At 37.1% G+C, this 19,050-nt stretch overlaps 1 protein-coding gene across 1 annotated transcript in view; it reads right to left on the reverse strand.

Annotated features, from left to right (window-relative positions):
* PRKDC (protein kinase, DNA-activated, catalytic subunit) overlaps window positions 1-19,050 on the reverse strand; it is a 72,172-nt gene that overhangs the window by 31,569 nt on the left and 21,553 nt on the right. The window contains exons 30-56 of the mRNA XM_053466180.1: window positions 18,170-18,303; window positions 17,515-17,769; window positions 16,345-16,571; window positions 15,793-16,001; window positions 14,526-14,658; window positions 13,756-13,914; window positions 13,072-13,275; window positions 12,691-12,876; window positions 12,122-12,226; window positions 11,209-11,376; window positions 10,396-10,523; window positions 9,485-9,692; window positions 7,082-7,260; window positions 6,610-6,778; window positions 6,135-6,200; window positions 5,695-5,767; window positions 5,427-5,578; window positions 5,197-5,337; window positions 4,965-5,084; window positions 3,723-3,866; window positions 3,455-3,606; window positions 2,916-3,047; window positions 2,147-2,258; window positions 1,816-1,943; window positions 1,584-1,733; window positions 1,168-1,341; window positions 403-501 (exon numbers count right to left, since the gene is read on the reverse strand). Of these exons, the coding sequence (XP_053322155.1) occupies window positions 403-501; window positions 1,168-1,341; window positions 1,584-1,733; window positions 1,816-1,943; window positions 2,147-2,258; window positions 2,916-3,047; window positions 3,455-3,606; window positions 3,723-3,866; window positions 4,965-5,084; window positions 5,197-5,337; window positions 5,427-5,578; window positions 5,695-5,767; window positions 6,135-6,200; window positions 6,610-6,778; window positions 7,082-7,260; window positions 9,485-9,692; window positions 10,396-10,523; window positions 11,209-11,376; window positions 12,122-12,226; window positions 12,691-12,876; window positions 13,072-13,275; window positions 13,756-13,914; window positions 14,526-14,658; window positions 15,793-16,001; window positions 16,345-16,571; window positions 17,515-17,769; window positions 18,170-18,303 (4,107 nt within the window). The remainder of the gene's footprint in view (window positions 1-402; window positions 502-1,167; window positions 1,342-1,583; window positions 1,734-1,815; window positions 1,944-2,146; window positions 2,259-2,915; window positions 3,048-3,454; window positions 3,607-3,722; window positions 3,867-4,964; window positions 5,085-5,196; window positions 5,338-5,426; window positions 5,579-5,694; window positions 5,768-6,134; window positions 6,201-6,609; window positions 6,779-7,081; window positions 7,261-9,484; window positions 9,693-10,395; window positions 10,524-11,208; window positions 11,377-12,121; window positions 12,227-12,690; window positions 12,877-13,071; window positions 13,276-13,755; window positions 13,915-14,525; window positions 14,659-15,792; window positions 16,002-16,344; window positions 16,572-17,514; window positions 17,770-18,169; window positions 18,304-19,050) is intronic.

The raw sequence follows: 19,050 nt of genomic DNA on the forward strand, positions 1-19,050 counted from the left end.
CGCACAAAGCAAGCTCCATAAAGACATGTTTGGAGAGTTTCTATTTAGAATGCAATGTCATAGAAGTCGCTGTTGATTTAATGGTCAGGTGCCCCAATACTTTTGTCCATATGGTGTATATAATAAAAAAAATCTACCAAGTTGGTTTACATAGTTAACATGTTTGAAAAGAGACAAGTATCAAGTTCAACCTTCCCAAGACAATGAAATTTGTGTTGACACACATGAAAGCTAAAATGTTAGTAACAATTTTGAGGCTAGAAAAAGATTTTCAGCTGGACTCTTCTTCAGCCTTTGGGGGTACACCACACAGAGTGAAGTAATATGTGGCTGCCAAGTCTGCACATAGCAAAAGGACACAAACACATAAATATGAACACTGCTTATGGTGCCACAACTTACTGGAGCTGAGCATTATCATCCACTAAACCCTGATGTAATGTTTCTTTTGCCATGGTAAAAATTTGGGCTGAATCATCATCAGACTGGCTTTCTTGATCACTGAAACACAAATACAAAATGCATAAAAGATGTAATATGTGCTCTTGTTTCAGAACACTACTTATTCCCCAGGTTGTTATAAATATGGTTACGTAGCATCACAATATGCCCCTGCTTACAATGGATCCATGCAAATACAATTCAATCTACTGACTTGATAACATTTTTTACGGTATTCTTTATGACTAGAGAGCTTAACCAACTATAATGGTATACCTATGGAGGAAATGAGGACAAAGGAGAAGGACATGAGAAGACCAACCAAGTACAAATTATAGTGGTTAGATGATGATACATATATTTTTTTTTTTACTTTTTTTGATTTATTAACTATAATGGTACCTTTAGGTGCTGCCTGTTTACAGGTCTTTAAAAGTCACCAATAAAAAGTGAGGAGTCACAATAAGAATTGTATGCGTCTCGATTTCCCTGTGTATATTTACACCAACATCATTAATCTTCTATGCTGTGTCTGAGATCACATGCATTATGTGTTTAATGTATAACTGCACACAGATTTGAATGTGCGGGCCTTTATATTGAAAAGTTTCTGAAAATGGTAATTTTTTGGGGGGTTTCTTGTTTTAAACAGCTTAGAAAACAATTTGCGTTTAGATGGCCTCTGTGTAAGACCGGCAAGGGTATTAACAATGCTGCTCGACTTACCGATAATTATCGTAGATCCACATGAGAATATCGTACATGCGTTCCCGACAGAGAGGAAACGGGTGCGAGATAAATGCTGTAATCGACGGCAGAAGGTCACGGAGTTCTGTGGGTCTCAGTTTAGATGACAGCTTATATATGATATCGAGGCACACTTTCTGCCTTTCGTCATCTCTGAAATGTAACAAAATTTCACACTTTTATAATCTGAACCAAATAATGCCATTCAGAAGCATAGATGAAGATGTCTGCCATGTTTTCCCATAAATAATGATCTGTTTAGTATATATATATATATATATATATATATATATATATTAGTATACGAGAAATCATTAAACAACAACGTCCCATTACAGTACTGTAGACACACTATAGAAGAAATAAAAAACATACCCTACAAACCTCTTCCTTACCTGTTTTGCATAATTTGGCGGAAGTCCCTATTTTTCAATTCAGTAAAAAGATCTGGTATTTCTTCTGCCCTATGCATAATAATTTCAAGGCACTGGGTCTTCAGAACGCCATGCAGTTTTGGCAGTAAAAACAGGACAATATTTATAAACCTGTGAGAATCAAAATAGAAGATTAGATCTGTAATTACTGCAGTATTGGAAATCATTTATCAACTTAATAAAATTATTGTACCTGTCAGCGAAGGGCGGGACGCTTTTCACTATTTTGTTTAAACACATGATAAATTTGTCTTCCTTGTTATTGCTTTGGTGTCGCTTTAATTCTTTTGTCACGTAAGTAAAAACTGGTCCATCCATCACCTAACGCAGAAAAGGAAAACTATGGATCAAACTAGAAATAATATTTGGAAACAAAATATATTTATATATTATAAAAAGTTAAAAGACATCCCAACCTTCAAATATTTCCTAACACTAATGCATTATACAGACGTGTAGCAACAATCACAGGTCGTTTAAAGTGCAGAAAATAAACAAGGCATTCTGAAAACACAAAAACTTACTTTTTCATTTTCCACAATGTATCGAAGGACAAGCCCCAGGACCTCGGCTGCTGCAATATATACATCTTTGAATCTTGTTAAAGCTAGGTTATTTGTCAGAGCTCGGTAGTAGCTAGAGTGAAAAAAAGAACATTATTTGGGTAGGATTCTGTTATCTCGAAGATCAATAGACAGTAATTGTTTCTTGCGTTTCTTCCAGGATTCCGCACTTAACACAGAAGAGAAAACACTTTGGCTTCTGACGCTGGCCTAGTGAAAGCTAACACCTTCTTTATTGGCAACACCAGCTTCTTAAATCTTTGACACATGGTTTCAAAGCACAGAAAACAAACCCTTCACAAAAGGCCGAATGAGATCTCATCATTTACTACAAATATCTTAAATATTGTAAAATAAATGTTAGCATAGCAAATAGGCTTAAAATTCTATGCTTTAACGGATTCATGTCAAGGTAATTTTGACAGATATACTAATGAAATATGAATGTTTAAATTCCTGTTTGTGCAATGCAGAAGAGATGTAGCACTCCATCAAACCAACATGTAAGTATATTGTTCCTTGTTCTTGTATATGTATAAACACACATTTTCAGCACATTTCATTGAGCTCCTCATTACTCCTTTTGAATGTGTTATCGATTGATACACATCTGCTAGCCATTTTCCAATGTGTTCTAGGATTCTTATCTGCTCAAGTAATTTATTGTATTAGACTTCCTTCAAGTTGAAAGGTAAAGAGGAGACAAAACAGTTTTATATTTACAACTCACTTCTCCAAGGGAAGGCCACATTTTAGGTCAAATGGAGAAAAATGATTGGCCACAACCAATCCAAGCAACTGGATTCCAACCGAGTTATCTTTTTTATCAGGATCGGTGCCTGAAAACCCATTGTATATTAGCCTGCAAAATAAATTGAAAACACTTAGTAAAAGATCCAACTTTTTCATAAAATTTGCTTCATCAGGTTAAAGGCATAGCAAAGGGGCAATAATATTACAGCAACTCATTTATATAAATAGAGCAAGTCAAACATGCACACAGAAACTGTTCATCTCTGATTAATACGTTAAAGAAAATGTACTAATTTTTTATTTATAATGAAGACTGACAGGACAACAGATAAGTGGAACTGCCTTCCAGCAGAAGTGGTATAGCTTCGTACAGTGAGGAAATAAAAGCATGCATGGGATAGGCATACAACTACCTTTAATCTAAGACAAACCAAGGACTGATTTAAGTTGGAGACTTGAAAGTAGGAAAAAGATACACATGTGATTAACATAAATATTATAAGGAGCCATGTAAACCTGTAGGGTATAGTAAGACAGTCCTTCCAGCACTCTAGAACTGTTTTGATAACCTCAAGATTGTGCCGGTACACTGCTCTCTTTTCATGAAATGCATGTTCCATCAGAAACTCAAGAAGTCGATTAGCCAGGATTTCATCTTTTGGAAGCCCCTAAAAACACACATACAAAAAAAAATTAAAACTAAACATTTAAAAAACTCACACAGGTGGGTAAACTCTATGGAGTGCAGGTCTTTATAATGTGTAAAAGAAGCCCATGTACTTACAGAAGGTGTTGCAACACTTGACCAGGAAAGCAGAGTAACAACAGATTCCACCACCATATAGTGTATGCCGACATCTCCGTTATTTCCAGACACAATCAGCTGTAAAATGGGTCCTATCCAAAACCTTGCATAGGGACGAAACACCTAAAACACGAGAGCATAATTAACCCCTTAAGGACAGAGCAGTTTCTACATTTCTGCTGTGTTCATGTTTAGGTTTAATTTTCTTCTTTCCCATTTACCGTACCAACACAAGCTATGTATTGTTTTTTTCAGGATAAGATGGTTAACATTGAAAAAATGCCTTTTTCTGACATTTAACTGATTTTTTTCTGATTTTACTCATCTACAAAAGCTAATAAAAAAAACCTGCAAAATAGATTCTAATGTTTGCCCTGAGTTTAGAAATACCCAATGTTTTTATGATTTTTAGTTTATGTTTTTTAAGTTATAGGGCAATAAGTACAAGTAGCTTTTTGCTATTTCAAAACCATTTATTTTTCAAATCTGAAATGTGTGTAGTTTTGGGGGGGGGATTTTGACATCTGGTCCGTCTGTGTGCCTATGTCCTATTTGGGACATCTCTGAACCCAGCCAATTCAATTTACCCCATCAAATCATACAAGTAGACACCCCCATGGGTATTTCAAATGAAAGGATTATTATAAAAATAGAGCGGTCATTTTAGGACTGGTTCATAAAAATAAACATATATATATATATTCTTGGATTATTATCAGTGGGAAAATATATTTTCATGTTACTACATTTTTATTTACATTGTAGGTGGCTTTCTACACCCATTTAAATTCATGATGTGCCAGACACGTCAATTATCGCCAACAGGATGTTTTTCTGAAACGTGCCTGGCACGTCAATTGTCATCAAGAGGTTAAAAAGGGCAATATTGCATTAAACAACCAATAAATGTTGCTAAGCTTTGCCAAAATAGAGGGAAATGTTAATAGCAGGGTATACAAGTAAGAAGCCCACTTAGTGTTAAGTATACAGGAGATACTTTTATTGTCCTTACTCAAGGGCAAAGTAAACAAGCGTCAATGTATATGTATGTAATAATAAAAAACCTGTGACATGTAAATGCATTTAAAGTCACAAAGAGATAATACCTATTATATCAAATAAAGGGAAATGAATCTATTAAAAAGGTCTTAAATATCTAGGCACTGTTCCTTTAAATTCTCACAAGTTTATCCTATAGTAACTAATGACTGAGTAACTTACTTCTTCAGTGTTTACAATAAGCTTGCAAATGAAAAGGCGGATGTTGAGTGGAGTGGATGGGTTCCCCAACTTTGTATGTAGAAACTTCATCCATGCAGGAAGTTCTTGTGGAGTCACACCCTTAATACAAAAATCACAGCATAAAGCTTCAGACAAAATTGTGAAACAGTATAAAAAGTCTTAGCTTTTGCAAACAGTATACTATGTATGACCTACAGGTTCACTTACTCACCTCAGCAACTTTAGGTGTGATTTCATTTCTTTTCATGTGCTTAATCAAACCTGTCATGGCTGCCATGCACTCATGCTGATTAAGCTCATCCATTTCAAATTCCATAGTGTCATCTTGCATCTGGACATCAACCGTCAGCTCCTTTCAAGACACAATAGGATTGTTAGACAAACAGCGTACAATTATCCTTAAATCATTACAAAAGCAATGAGAAATAGGATTACTTGTACCTTTTTTCTGCTCTGGGTAATCTTTGCAGCTTGTGAGGCCTGGGAACTGTAAGTAAAACTCTGAACACCAGTTGAGAAATCAAATTGACTCATTTCTTCACTTAAGCTGCTATCTGCCATGTATGACTGGGAAGACAGGTACTTAGGCTCATCTTATGAAGATGAAAGGAAAAAAAGGGAAAAATACTAAATATTGTGAAGGATTACCATTTACAATAAAGTGTCTCTCTGCTGACACACAATAAACATGATATACGTAAATGCCTACCAGAATCTGCGTTTGCTGCCTCCCTAGCTTCCTTACGTATAGCCAAATACCTCTTCTTTCGCTCAATAGGCACCTGCAGTTGGAACATTAAGAAAACACATGAAATAATAAAACATGCAAAGAGAAAAAGTAAAGTTGACTACATAAAAAATGCTTAATGAAAACGTAATATATAAAAAATATTGCATGTTTGCTACTTGGAATTCATTTTTGCAGCAAACTTGCAGTAACTTTGCAGGTATTATGGAGTGGTAATTAAGCAGAATAAAGGTAATGATTCCCGGGTACTCAATAATTACTGTCACATTCAGCACAGCTGGTCTGAACAGTGACACCACGTTTATTTTGCTATCCAGAATTGCAAAGACTCCTGTTAAGGAGTGTACTCCATAAAAGTCAGCCACTAAAAGTATATTATACAGTAGCGGTAAGCTACTTACCTCAACCTCTATCGGAAAGATATAGGAACGTTGCAAGTCAATTAAGTTTTCAAGTATGAGTACGTTCTAAAAAGAACAAAAGAAAGGTTTTAGGGTTGGATCCTAACAGTTCTTTATAAAAAGGTTTAAAGTGTGGGAGAAAAGGGACACGAAAGAAGTTGTTCAAAACTCAATAACAAGCCATTCTCAACATGCATCATTACAGATGAATAGAGAATGAAAAACTTAGTATCACCAGGTCAGCCCCAAAAACTTGGACCCCAAAATATTCTTTAAGACTGCACCACCTCTGGTCTTAACATCTGACAATACACAAAAACGCACACCAATGTTAATCTTACTAAGACAACTTAAGTAGCAGACATAATAGACAAAACGAAAAAACAAAATCCATATTAAACAGCTCTATAGAAACAATTGTACCCAAGCTGCCTAACACATGAGCTGCAGGTATTTTTCATTGTGTAGCAATTACCTTTTCTTTCTTTTCCGTAAAAAGAAATCCCTGGTAGAATTTACTTTCTGTGAAAACACAGCTCACAACTGCTACAGCGCAGTTATATGAAGCGCAATGATACTGTCTCCTTTTCTCCAGCAGCTGGGTTTCACCGGACATGTTCTCAGTAAATGCATCATAGCAGGATCTAAACACAAAGGAAAAGAATATTAGAAAGTTGTGAACCAATATTAATATTATTGGTCTAATAACGACCTCTCATTGTTATTCTTCTGCTTATTAAAGTGATAAAAGCATGTAGAAGCACAGCCTAAACTAAAGTTCATGTTAAACATCATAAATACCATGTTTCTTTAGATTATAACTTTTTACGGGTTGTCTTTTCAAATTGCTTATATTTAGTTAATACAAGCAGTAAAATAACAACTGAACTGTTATTCTCAAAAGGATGAAATAGGAAGGAACTCAAAGTATCCATCTAATATCTTACTTTAGGAGTGTCTTGGTAAGCTGATTTCCTTCAACATTCAAAGTCCCCTCAAATGCATGGTTTATTTTTGATTCTTTGGAATATATATCATCCTTAGATAGCCGAGAAAAGAGAACTTCCAACATCATGTAATATCCTGTTTTTTTAGTAACTTGTGTCTCAAACACGGATTCTGACACCTACAAGAAGAGTTAAGTTTCATATTAAGGACTTTGTTGTGCACTAAATCACGCTCATCCTATAAACTGCTTTCAACAATCCAACAGCACTTGAGTTCTCCCTTTACGGGCAATCTTACGGATGACTAACACAAAGCTGTAAATTTAAAAGGTGTGCTAAATAGATCTGTATTGTTTGACACAAGCTTCAGATTTGCTATGCATTTAACCCCTTAACGACAATCCACGTACATGTACGGGGTTGCCGTGCAACGGGTTAACGACAATGCCCGTACATGTACGGGCTGCCGTTAAACAGCTGCATCGCCGCGATCGCGGCGTTTTCGCCGCGATCGGCGGCTTTGCAGCATCCACGGAAGCCTCCCAAGTGAGGCTGACCGTGGATCCGGGGAGGGCAGCCCTCGGCAGCCCTCCCCGGAAGAAAAATGGCCGCCGCCGCACCGATCATGAAAGATCGCGGCGGCGCCCGGCTAAAACAGCTTAGGAAGCGATCTGAATCGCTTCCTAAGCATAAATGGTGTTACTGACATGCCTCGATATCGAGGCATATCAGCAACACTAGCCCCCGACCCCCGATCACCTTGTGATTGCTCCGAAGAGCAACCACAAGTGCCATCCTGTGAATGACGTTGCCGTCATTCACAGGATGGAATTAACAATAGATCTTAGTTCACAGAGGGTCTATCCAGACCCTCTTGTGAACTCTCGAGCTCCTCCTGCAGGTTGAATGCAGGTACTGCATCCAACCATGCAAGGTCAATGGAGCCCAGCTCACTAATGAGTGATTAGTAAAAAAATAAATAAAAAAAAATGTAAAAAAAAATTTTTAAAAAATAAAAATAATATGGTAACATATAAAAATCCCCACTGTCACCAAAAAAAAAAAAAAAAAAATTAATAAGCAAGTCCTAAAATTCTTTATCTTTACAAAAATTCCAGCATGGAAAGAGTTAAAATATTGGCATTACAAATGCCCATAGGGTGTCTCGTATTAAAAAATGCATGAGTGGATGGGATAAATTGAATTGGCCGGGTTCAAAGGTGTCCCAAATATGGGACATGGGGGCAGTAGGATCAGATGTCTAAATGGCCAAAAAATACACACCTCACAAAGGCGGCCTTTTACCTCCCAAATAACCCAACAAACCCATGCATGTGGGGTATCACTGCGCTCAGGAGATGTTACTGAACACATATTGGGGTGTTGTTTGACACGGACATATACCAGGAGCGATAATTTTATACCTGAAGTACAACGTGTGTGGAAAAAAATACAAAAAAATTTACTACCATAAAGTTTCACAAAGGCTGGTGGTAAAATTAGTGCATGGAAAGGGTTAAATTACCAGCATGTGAAATACCTTGGGGTGTCTAGTTTTTAAAAATATATGACTTGATGGGGTAAATTGCATTGGCCGGCTTCAAAGATACCTGAAATGGCACATGGGGGAAGAATTACCAGATTTGGAAAAAAAGGTTTTGAAATAGCAAAACGCTACCTGTACTTATTGCCCCATAACGTGCAGAAAAAAGCAAAAAAACATAAAAACATTGGGTATTTCTAAACTCAGGACAAATAGTAGAATCTATTTAGCAGGTTTTTTCATTCGTTTTTGCAGATGAGTAAAAGTTTTTTGTTTAAAAAGTGAGAAAAAGTAATTTTTTAACAAAAAATCCCCATATTTTATCATTTTTTTTATAGTAAATTAGATGATATGATAAAATTAATGGTATCTAAAGAAAGCCCTGTTTGTCCTGAAAAAAACAATATATAATATGTGTGGGAGCATGAAATGAGAAAGAAGAAAATCACAGCTAAACAGGAACACCGAAAAATGTTAAAATAGCCATTGTCCCACAATATACTACGAGTAATAACCCCTATTGTCCTTAAGGGGTTAAAGATCCCAAAATAATATGATAGCAAACCGAAAACCTTGTATATTCTTTCATGAGGAGGGTGCCAGGGCACAGCTGTCAATCCGTGGTGCTTGCTCTTGTGCTAGCAATACATTCTTCCCTGGTAGTAAGCTCAAGAAAGAAGCTCAAGAAAGAATCCAACCCTTCGACCCTGGTGGTCAGACTGTCCCATCAAAAGTAGTAGGAGTAATGGTACCTCAGATGGTTTCACATAGAAACAGTTTTCAAGTTAATAGAAACTAGCATTAATCATCTGTTAATCTGTATCGAGCGGTTTGATTCATAATGTAAACAGGAAGGTTACCTTGGTAAACCTGCTCTTCAGTATGTCCATTACCGAGCAAATAATGTTGCTGAAGAATTCCTGTAATGCTTCCAAGCTGCAGCTCCACAGGAGAGTGAGGAGACAGCGATCCATTACAGACTGCCGAGTTGAGTTTGATAACAGCTCTTCACTCTTGAACATGTTATGCAGAGTCTCCAGGAAGACAACTTGCTTATTGGAACTACTCCTGAACAATAACAATAAATATTCAAACAATACCAGTAACAGAATAATGCTATGTTCTATAATTTACAGATGAAGATAAGTAGTAATACAAAATCAATCTGTTCTCTTGGTGGAGTTTGGAGGTCTGGCCAAAAGCTCTGAACTCAAAGCTGTTGAGGTAGCCCAGTCCCTAAACTTAAAAAATAAGGAGTTTGCAGGAGAGTTTCAACTCACCAACTTCACTTAGCATTATGAAGGGCTAACCTATTGGATCTTCTACTGCATGAATAAATAATTGAGAGTCCATATGTTATCACACCATTTTTTTTCTATGCCTTGTACATGGCCAGCTCAGCCCTTCTTGTAGGAGAAGCAGGAGGGTAGGCACGTTGATACTGCAATGACCCACAAACGCTCACTTTATTAGACACTTCCAAATCAATTTAGGTACGTGTTTAAGCTCCAAAGCGAAAACGTGTAAAGGAATTGTTCCTAGTGCTAAATCTAGCCTTTATATACTTACTCATGCCTTTATATTGTCTAAACTCCATTTTTATTGTTATTGTGATATTTTTGTAGAAGGCCAAGGGTTTGCTAGAATAAACTACTAGAAAAAAAATAAAAAGTACTCTATAAGAGTGTAGGTTTCTTTACTATCTTAAAAGGATAGTCCGCTGTGTGCATCATGTGCAGGTTTCATGTGCATGCGGGTTCTTTAAAGTTACCTTTGAACAACCTTCCTGAAGCTGATTTGAAATAATTCTTCCATAAAATGTTTGTTGTCCCGACAAAGAATTTCACTCATTAACTGGAGTAACATTGGGCTTTGAGACAACTCCAGAGCATCTAGAAACTGATATAAAAATTGTCATATTTAAATTTTATTCATGCTAAACAATTGAAGATAGAAATATAAGTGCCTAAGTTTATGAACTATAAAATATATAATTAGTGTAAAAAAGGATTACAAACCAAAATGTGTCAGCATTAGAGTCTAACACTAGTTCAAGAAACTTTTGAACAGAAGGACCTTTTAACGCATGGGTTTATTGCTAGAAATGTACCTAATATTTAAATAATATGTAGCATTACCAAATAACTAACAACTGGTGTCTTAAAGGATCTCTAGTAGAATGAGATTAGATAGATGTAGAGATTAGGTAACAATTTATTTTCATCTAATGATCTATACAAATACGTCCGCTGTTTACTTAATACTATACATGGATTGCTTTGTAATCTAGTTTAGATTTGCCCCTAGCGAAGTATTATAGAAAATGTAAAATACAATTGTTATCAGAATGTTCATAACAAATTCTGAAAATATTAAACTTTGGAAATTATTATAAATTTAGGAGTCAGATATCTAGTGTTCTTATAGAACGGAAACATTGTAATACATATGAAGTAAAAGCATGTTTATTTTCCTTTTAAAACAAAATGAGATAAATAAAATTTTCTTTAATAAAACACGGATTTATTGAAAATATAATATCTTGAGAAAACGAAATATTATTGGCTAATGGAATGAAACCCACCTTTTTCACACAGTCTACGTAATTATTGAACCTTAGGGTCCCCCTTGGAAATTCATCAGATTTCATTGGGAAATTAAATGCAACAAACTGGTCCAGGGTACATTTTAACTCCATCAGTTTCTCTCCAGTGAGGTTGGTGAAGAAAGGAAGAACAATAACAGCTTGACCCTACAGAATAGCAAGAATAGAATTAAATATTAAAACACAGGGAAGTTGTTAGGAGCGGACTAAGGTGGGGTGAAGCTTCGAGTGTTTTGGTAGTCACCCAAGCGCTTTCTGGGCTCATGCGCTCCTATCTTTCCCGAACCCAACTAGTAAACAGGGTCACTTAACATATGTGCAAGCTGAGATGGGACAAGAATAGGGGGGGGGGGAGGAGGTGTGTTACTGTGTGCTAGTGTGTGTTTGTTATTGTAGGATGTTATATTTGGTGCTAGTGTGAGCGTATCCTGTTAGAGTGTCAGGGGTGAGCCTAGGGCTAATGGCACTTGAGGGAGGGGAAGAGGGAGAGTGTGTGTGTATGGTGTTAGAACAAGTGGGTGTTAGAGCGAATAGATTGAACCCATCGTTGAACCCATCCAGGGCTGACCCTACTACATAGGGGAACTAAGGTCAATTCGGGAGAGGACATATTTCTCTTCCACCCTTCCAGCTGCACATGATTTGTTCTGCTTTTAGTATTAAATAATATATATATAGGAATCAAATTTGAGCGCACTGCACAAAGCACAGTACAAGCCACCATCTAGCCGCATGCTCTACTGTATCCGCTTACCTTCTATTGCTCTACAGACCAATCTCTAGCAGAATATATAATAAACTTGTCCAGTCAATGTAACATTTCCACAGACATAAGAACCAGTTGCTTTCAACAGGAACATACTAAACTTTTTGGTGTAAAACGTGGGCTTACTTTCAAATGTAGTCCGAGATTTTCATCTGTCAAAATGCTTTTGTATGTTTTAAAAACATCAGCAAAGGCTGAATGAGTTGTATCAAAAGAGACAGATGAATCAATCTGCAATGAGATGAACACTTCAGATTTAAACAGCTTAATAAAATGGGGAGGGAGTAGCAAACAAAGGGATCAATACTTCCCAAAAAATGTTTTTAGTGTTAACACTGCATATAAAGGTAAGCAATACATACATATATACTTTATACCAACAACACCGCTAAATTAGATATCCCTGTACCTTTTGACCTTGACAGACCACCTTCTAGTGGTTTCTAAGCTCAATTTACATAGAAGGTTACAAAGAAAATGAAAGACCCACTTTGTATTCCTTATTTCTACAAGAATAAAAATTATTGTGTTTTTCTTATACATTTGGGTAGAATATCTCTAGGGTGCTTAACCCCCTCTAACTCGGGGTAATGTCTTAGGGCCTTTCTCTTAGGACCCTCATCCCTTCTATTCTAAGTCTCAGATAAAAGGGGAAAAGTGTGATTGCAGTCCACTTGTTATCACCACCAGTATACCTGGAGAACTTTGGAAAGTAGTGTAAGGACGGCCATTTTGCTCTCTGGTGAAGAATTTTGGTCCCACCAGGTTTCCAGTCTCATCCAGTTTTGAAGTATTGCATTTACCAATCGGACACCTTGCTGCTTTCGAATTGTTCGGTGTCTAAAGCTTTGATCCAGCATACCATTTAAGACAGAGCTCACCTTAAGGGAAGCAAAAGTAATTATCTGACCCATAATTCATACACACATGAGCTTCTCCCTGAAAATACAAGTAGAACCGTCTTATAGTAACATGTAGATGCCATAAAACCAACTGCATTGCTAGATGATTGCAGTACAGACCCCTTGTATCCCAAATGGTGTTTGCACAGATAACACGGATACACACGGTATTACCATTTTTGGATTCTCCACAGATGATTTCAGGAGCTGAAGGACCACAGTGTCCAAGTTGTTCAAAAGTTCTGTGTTAATAGTTTCCGAAAATAAGCTGTAGAAGTATCCTCCGTGGGAAAAGTTGATAAAGTTTTTTTGAGATGTTCCAGACAATGGCACAGACAAAACGACGGTGTTAAGTAGAAGGCTTACAAGCTCCTCACACTGTTTTGGAAAGAAAGCACAACCAAATACTATTTGTATTAAATACACACAGGGCTAAACAGAGCAATAAAGCTGGACTCTGATTTACTAAAGAATGGTTTACAGATGAATTGAGACTAAACACTTTATTAAAGATACCAGGAAGAGTTTCTCCTATAAGGATGGATGTGGAGCAGTATCTCTCTACGGTTAGCCCTTTATAAGGCCTATTGAGGATGGCTAGAAGAACAAAAATGGGGTTTATTTAAGAAGAAGTTGGCAAGATCAGCTGCAGGAAAGTTGCAGTTCCATCTCGGTGACTTCACTTTATCATACAAAAGGGCTGGCCTAAGTGAGATTCTTTAGCAACAATAGCTTGAATGGCCATGTATAAAGCATATTTAAATCAGTGAGATTTACTGAAAACCACCTATATTGAATTTGCATTATGCAGGGCCAGCACTCCTTTCAAATAAATTTGCTAGGGAGGTAAACACTCACCTGGGCGCCAAAATGAAAAGCCATCTGTAGAATCCCATCAGCGAGACATTTGCTGCTGACATCTAAAGATGGCAGAGACTTCCTCTCGTCAGCAGGAGCAATGCCCTTGTAAACTACGGAAAGCAACTTTGAACCTACATTAAAGCGAAGACCTGCAATCTAAAATAGACAAAGTATTAAATTTTTATACTATATTTACCAGGATATATATAGATATATACACACACACATATATATATATATACACACATATACATACAAACACACACAAAAGTGCCTAGCTTTTAATTCCTCTGGCAATTAATATTTAAGGGCATTTTATGTCACAGTCAGGGACAGATACTGCCCGTAAAACATGTTTTGATGGGATTTTTCAATCCATAATTGACCTAGATTGTAAATTCCTGTAGGAACAGGGCCCTTCATTCCTCTTGTATCTGTATGTCAATTGCTGTATTGTACTTGTCGTTATCTGTAACATTTTCATCATGTATAGTGCTGCGGAATCTGTTGGGCTTTATAAATAAAGTACAATAATAATGTGAGAAGACGACCCAGGTTGAGCAGGCAATAGCAACAATTTCTAGTCTATTGACTTGCATCATTCTTTTCACTATGATAACTGTCACTAAAGTAGTCGCGTTGACCAAAATACCCCGAAATAAGTGTCTTGAGCACACCTTGTTTCTCTGTTGGGTAAAATTTAAAAGTCCAAGTAACCTTTAAGGATAAAACTATACAAGAAGTGTGTTTCTCAGAAACATATTTACCTGATGATGTAAGGTAGAATTCAATAAGTGTGCTTTGTGAAGCTGTTGGCAAGCTGACAATGTGGCGTTTAACATGGCACGATCCAATCTGGCATCTGGATCATACAAATTAACAGAGCACAGATCTTCAATGCTGGTCGGACACACAGAGTGACAGGTATAAGAAAAATGTACGTACATGAAAGACAGAATCATACAAAACGTCTTTATATGTTTTAACACTGCCAGAAGATTAGATTTAAATGAGAATTTGGCACACAATGTCTAAACAAATAAAACATTCCACATAAAATATACAGCCAATCAAAGCAATACTCAAAATATAGCGTTCGTTAGTCTTATTTCAGTGGAACTAATAATAGAACGAGATTCCGTTTTAAAAGAAACTATTTTGCTAGAGAGGTGTATTTGGCTGAACGATTCTCCTCCAAGCTAAGAAGCTTTGGACAGGGAGAGAAAGCAGATGCATAGAATACGAATTTATATGAATCTATTAACATTCATTTAAAAACTGTGTATGTATATATATATATATATATATATATATATATATATATATATATATATATTTATATATATATATATATATATATATACACGATGTCAAAAAATAGAGTATTGCAGAGTATGCGGTGATACCTTTTTTATTGGACTAACATAATATTAAAAAGACAAGCTTTCGAGAGTTATCCTCCCTTCATCAGATCTGAAGCAATACTAATCAACATGATAGAGGTTACAACTTAAAACAAGTGATGGTATAAGAGAAGGGGGGGGTTGAGTGGGGTGTCGTAAATAATAGGTCTGGAGGTGAGAAATGCAGAGAGGTAGAGAGATAACCCAGGGACAGAACAAATAAACTTAGAGAAACCAATAACCACAGTAAAACATCAAAGATAACAGCAATTAAACATTGGATGACTAGATGAAGTTCATATGAAGTTCTGGTAGTGTGTAAGGAAACCAGAATCCACATTAAGTCCCTCTTTTATGGTGTTGAAATGTGTAATCATTTTCATCTCAAATGTTTTTCTTTCCTGAGAGTCTCTGAAATTTCCTTTGAGTACTTTAATTTTTAGGTTTTGGATGGAGTGATTGTTCTGTGTGAAATGGTGTCCTACCGGGGTGCAATATTTTTCTTCCTCATGGTTTTTGATGGAGCTTCGGTGCAGGTTCATTCAAATATATATATATATACATACATATACATACATACATATATACATACACACACCCACACACATACATACATGTGCACATCTTTTACCTTTGCACTGTTACTTTCTGCTGCAAGAAAATCTCCATGTTTTTGAGGTAAGGTGTTTTCATCAGAGCGTCCATGAGCCTTACGCAAACAGCGGGAAGGTTCTTCATCACCTGAACATCCGCAGTGTTAAAGCCGATGCTAGATGGATTGCACACCGTAGCGGCTGCTAACTCCCACATTGAGTCATTTAGCAGCTCATTCTCCAGAGTCTAAAATACCAGGAAAAAAACTTCACTAAACAAACCTGCACACTGTGAAATCAGGTGTCTAATACACATCCATATATAACACACATGCAGAATTAAGGGGGGGGGGGGCATGATCTAACAGTAGAACTCTCAAACCTTCCTGAATCCATTTTATTTTACCCTCTAGCCTACTGTCTGATCAGGTCATGTTTCAAGGGTTATTTGGACAAACTGGTTCAGTCTGAGCCTCAGTGCCCCATCTGTAAATGGTTATCCCTACAAATGGGCATGCATGAGCCAGACAATGCTAAAATTACTTACAAAGCAACAAAAACTATTTAAAAAAAAAAGTGCAACTGCTCACCCTCCAGAAACCTTGCTGACAAGTTTCCACAATCATTGTGACAAACTCTATAATCCTCACAATTATGGTACATTTGCTGTAGTTGTACTCTTCTCTCTCTTGTGGACTGAAGAGATATATCTTCAAACCTGCGGTGAAACAATTTTGTGCTGCACTGATGTCCTCTTTGGAAAGATATGTAATGAAGAACTGTACAGATCTTAGGAAGGATGACTTCACATCTGGAGCTAGAAGCAAGGATAAATACAATATACATCATAACAAAATAGTACAACAAAAGCACTAAATTCAAACAAAAAAATACCCAACAGTTCTCTTTCTTAAGCATTAAGTTTACCAAGTACCAATAGTCCCAAACCTACTAATAGGAAAGTATTCATAAAAAGTAACACTCTGTTACTTTAGAACACCATATATAAGGTTTGGGATGTCTTCAAGCATCTCCAACCAAAAATACATCTGGAATCATAACCTTCAGAGTTCTAGTTCATATATTCACATGAGAATGAATTGCTATTCAGCTATCGACTTCCTTACTCTTCACCAGTCGGAGGCAGGGGACTAGTTAGAGAAAGTCCCCATTACGTGGCTATTGGCACATCACAGGGAAAGACAGGATGAAAAATATTGCTCCGTATAGGGTTGGGGTGGAGATGAGTATGATTTGTAACAAGTGAATAAATTATCCAACTTTCTAAGCAGCTGGGGAAATAGAATCTTAAGATTAGCCATTAGGTAATTTGTGGCAACTAAATTCATCATTTTTAGAGTAGTGAAGTATCTGATCTCGGTAACAAGTCTTACCATTAAATGTTTCATGTTATTGCTACTGGCTGCATGACTTTATGGAAACCTACTGAACAATCATTGCAATCATGAGTTAATATACAGGGTCAAGTAATAAGATCAGCCTAGATTCAGCAGAGAAATGAGGGCGTTTTGCAACATTTTTAAAATATTAATGGAATTGATTAGTGTGCCAGTTTCTAAATTATTGTTTTAGACATTGTTACCAAATATCTGTTATATATTAATAGTTTTCAGACTACTGGATTACTTTTTTTTCATACCCACAACTAGGTCTGAAACCAATGCATGCTTTTAACTTTGCCACTTGAACATTTCCTTTATGTGAATTATTAAACAATTTCTGAATTTAGCATCCCTCACCAAGTATGATGTGTGGTTTTATGACATGCATGCCAATAAATGTGTTATAACCATCTAGGGCAGCAAGAAACATGTCCATCCACTGTATAACCGCTCTTAGGCTGAAGGCTTCAGTTAAGTCGCGCAGCGTAGCAATCTGCAATATTCCAGAATGGATCCCATCAGCAGCCCCTGAGCCTTCAATCCTATTAATAAGGTAGTTTACACCTTCTTTCTTAATAATTTCATCCAGCCATGTGGAAGGAGATTTCTTGCCTGAAAAACAGAGACAACAGTAAAATGCACAGCAACGTACCACTTGCAAATTGTGAAGATTGTAGAACCTTATTATTTTGTATAGCGCCATCATATTCCATATGACAGGACAAACAGTACATAAAAATTTGACTTACAGAAACATGTTTATATGTCAATACAGAACAGAGATAATGTATTAATAAACAGTTGAATCTGTTTAAAAATATTTACAAAGAGAGTACTCCTAAATATTTTCTTAGTACACTAACATGGCAAAAAAATAAAAACAGCAACAAAAAAAAAAATACTCTGTATGGGTCAAAGTATGGGTTTTATGTTAGCCCCAAGAAAACATGTTTTGGGAGCTTGGAATGCACGAGTCAAATAGGTGCTAAAGGGGTAGAATAGTACCAACTACCTGGCAATAGAGGCACAAACTCAAAGAAGAGCTGCATGGCTTTGTGTCTGCATTCTGTCTCAGGGCGCCCACACTGTTTTAAGAGCCACAGCACAATGTCCGCTAGACAAACTGGTTTGCCATGTGGAAATCCTCTAAATTAAGAAAGGAAAGAAAATTATAATAACAATAAATGTTGTTTGTTTAAAACGTTGAAATTTTTAGTACTGCATGCTGGTAACAGAAATGTTAGTCTAGAATATTTACAAGAAATACCATGGAAAGCTTGCAGGAGAAGGTTTTTTTTAGAAAACTATCCACTTTACAAATATAGTAAAGTAGACTCCCGGGTGTCTTACGGGGCCAGAGGGGGACATCTATGCACATCGTGTATACAACTCCCGGTGCCGGCACTCAGCGGAAGTGCCGGCACCGGAAGTTGTATACGCGTATTGCGTAGATGTCTTCCGCCGGCCCTGCAAGACACCCGGGAGTCTGCTCTGGTAAGTCGGGGGGGGGTTAAAATGCATCGTGCGGATGTTCACCGGCAACGGCGCATCGCCGCTGCCGGTGAACGTCCGTGCGATGCGCTTAGACAACCTCCCGTGCCGGTACTCCCCCCGTGGAAAGTGCCGGGGGGGGAGGCTGTCTGAGCGTATCAGACAGTAGGATGCAGGTCCCCTGCACCGCTGCGGGGGATCTGTATCCTAACCCCGCTGCCTGCAATGCAGTCCCGGGCGTCGGGCGCTAGACCCCGAGTATAGGCCGCACCCCCACTTTAAAGACTTAAAGTGGGGGAAAAAAAGTGCGGCCTATACTCGGGCCAATACAGATATATACAATACAATATAGACTCTGAATGGACAACACTCCATTTGCACTTTTGTCAACTACTGTCAAAA

This window comes from Spea bombifrons, chromosome 5 (assembly GCF_027358695.1).
Source record: "Spea bombifrons isolate aSpeBom1 chromosome 5, aSpeBom1.2.pri, whole genome shotgun sequence".
Classification (NCBI taxonomy): domain Eukaryota; kingdom Metazoa; phylum Chordata; class Amphibia; order Anura; family Pelobatidae; genus Spea; species Spea bombifrons.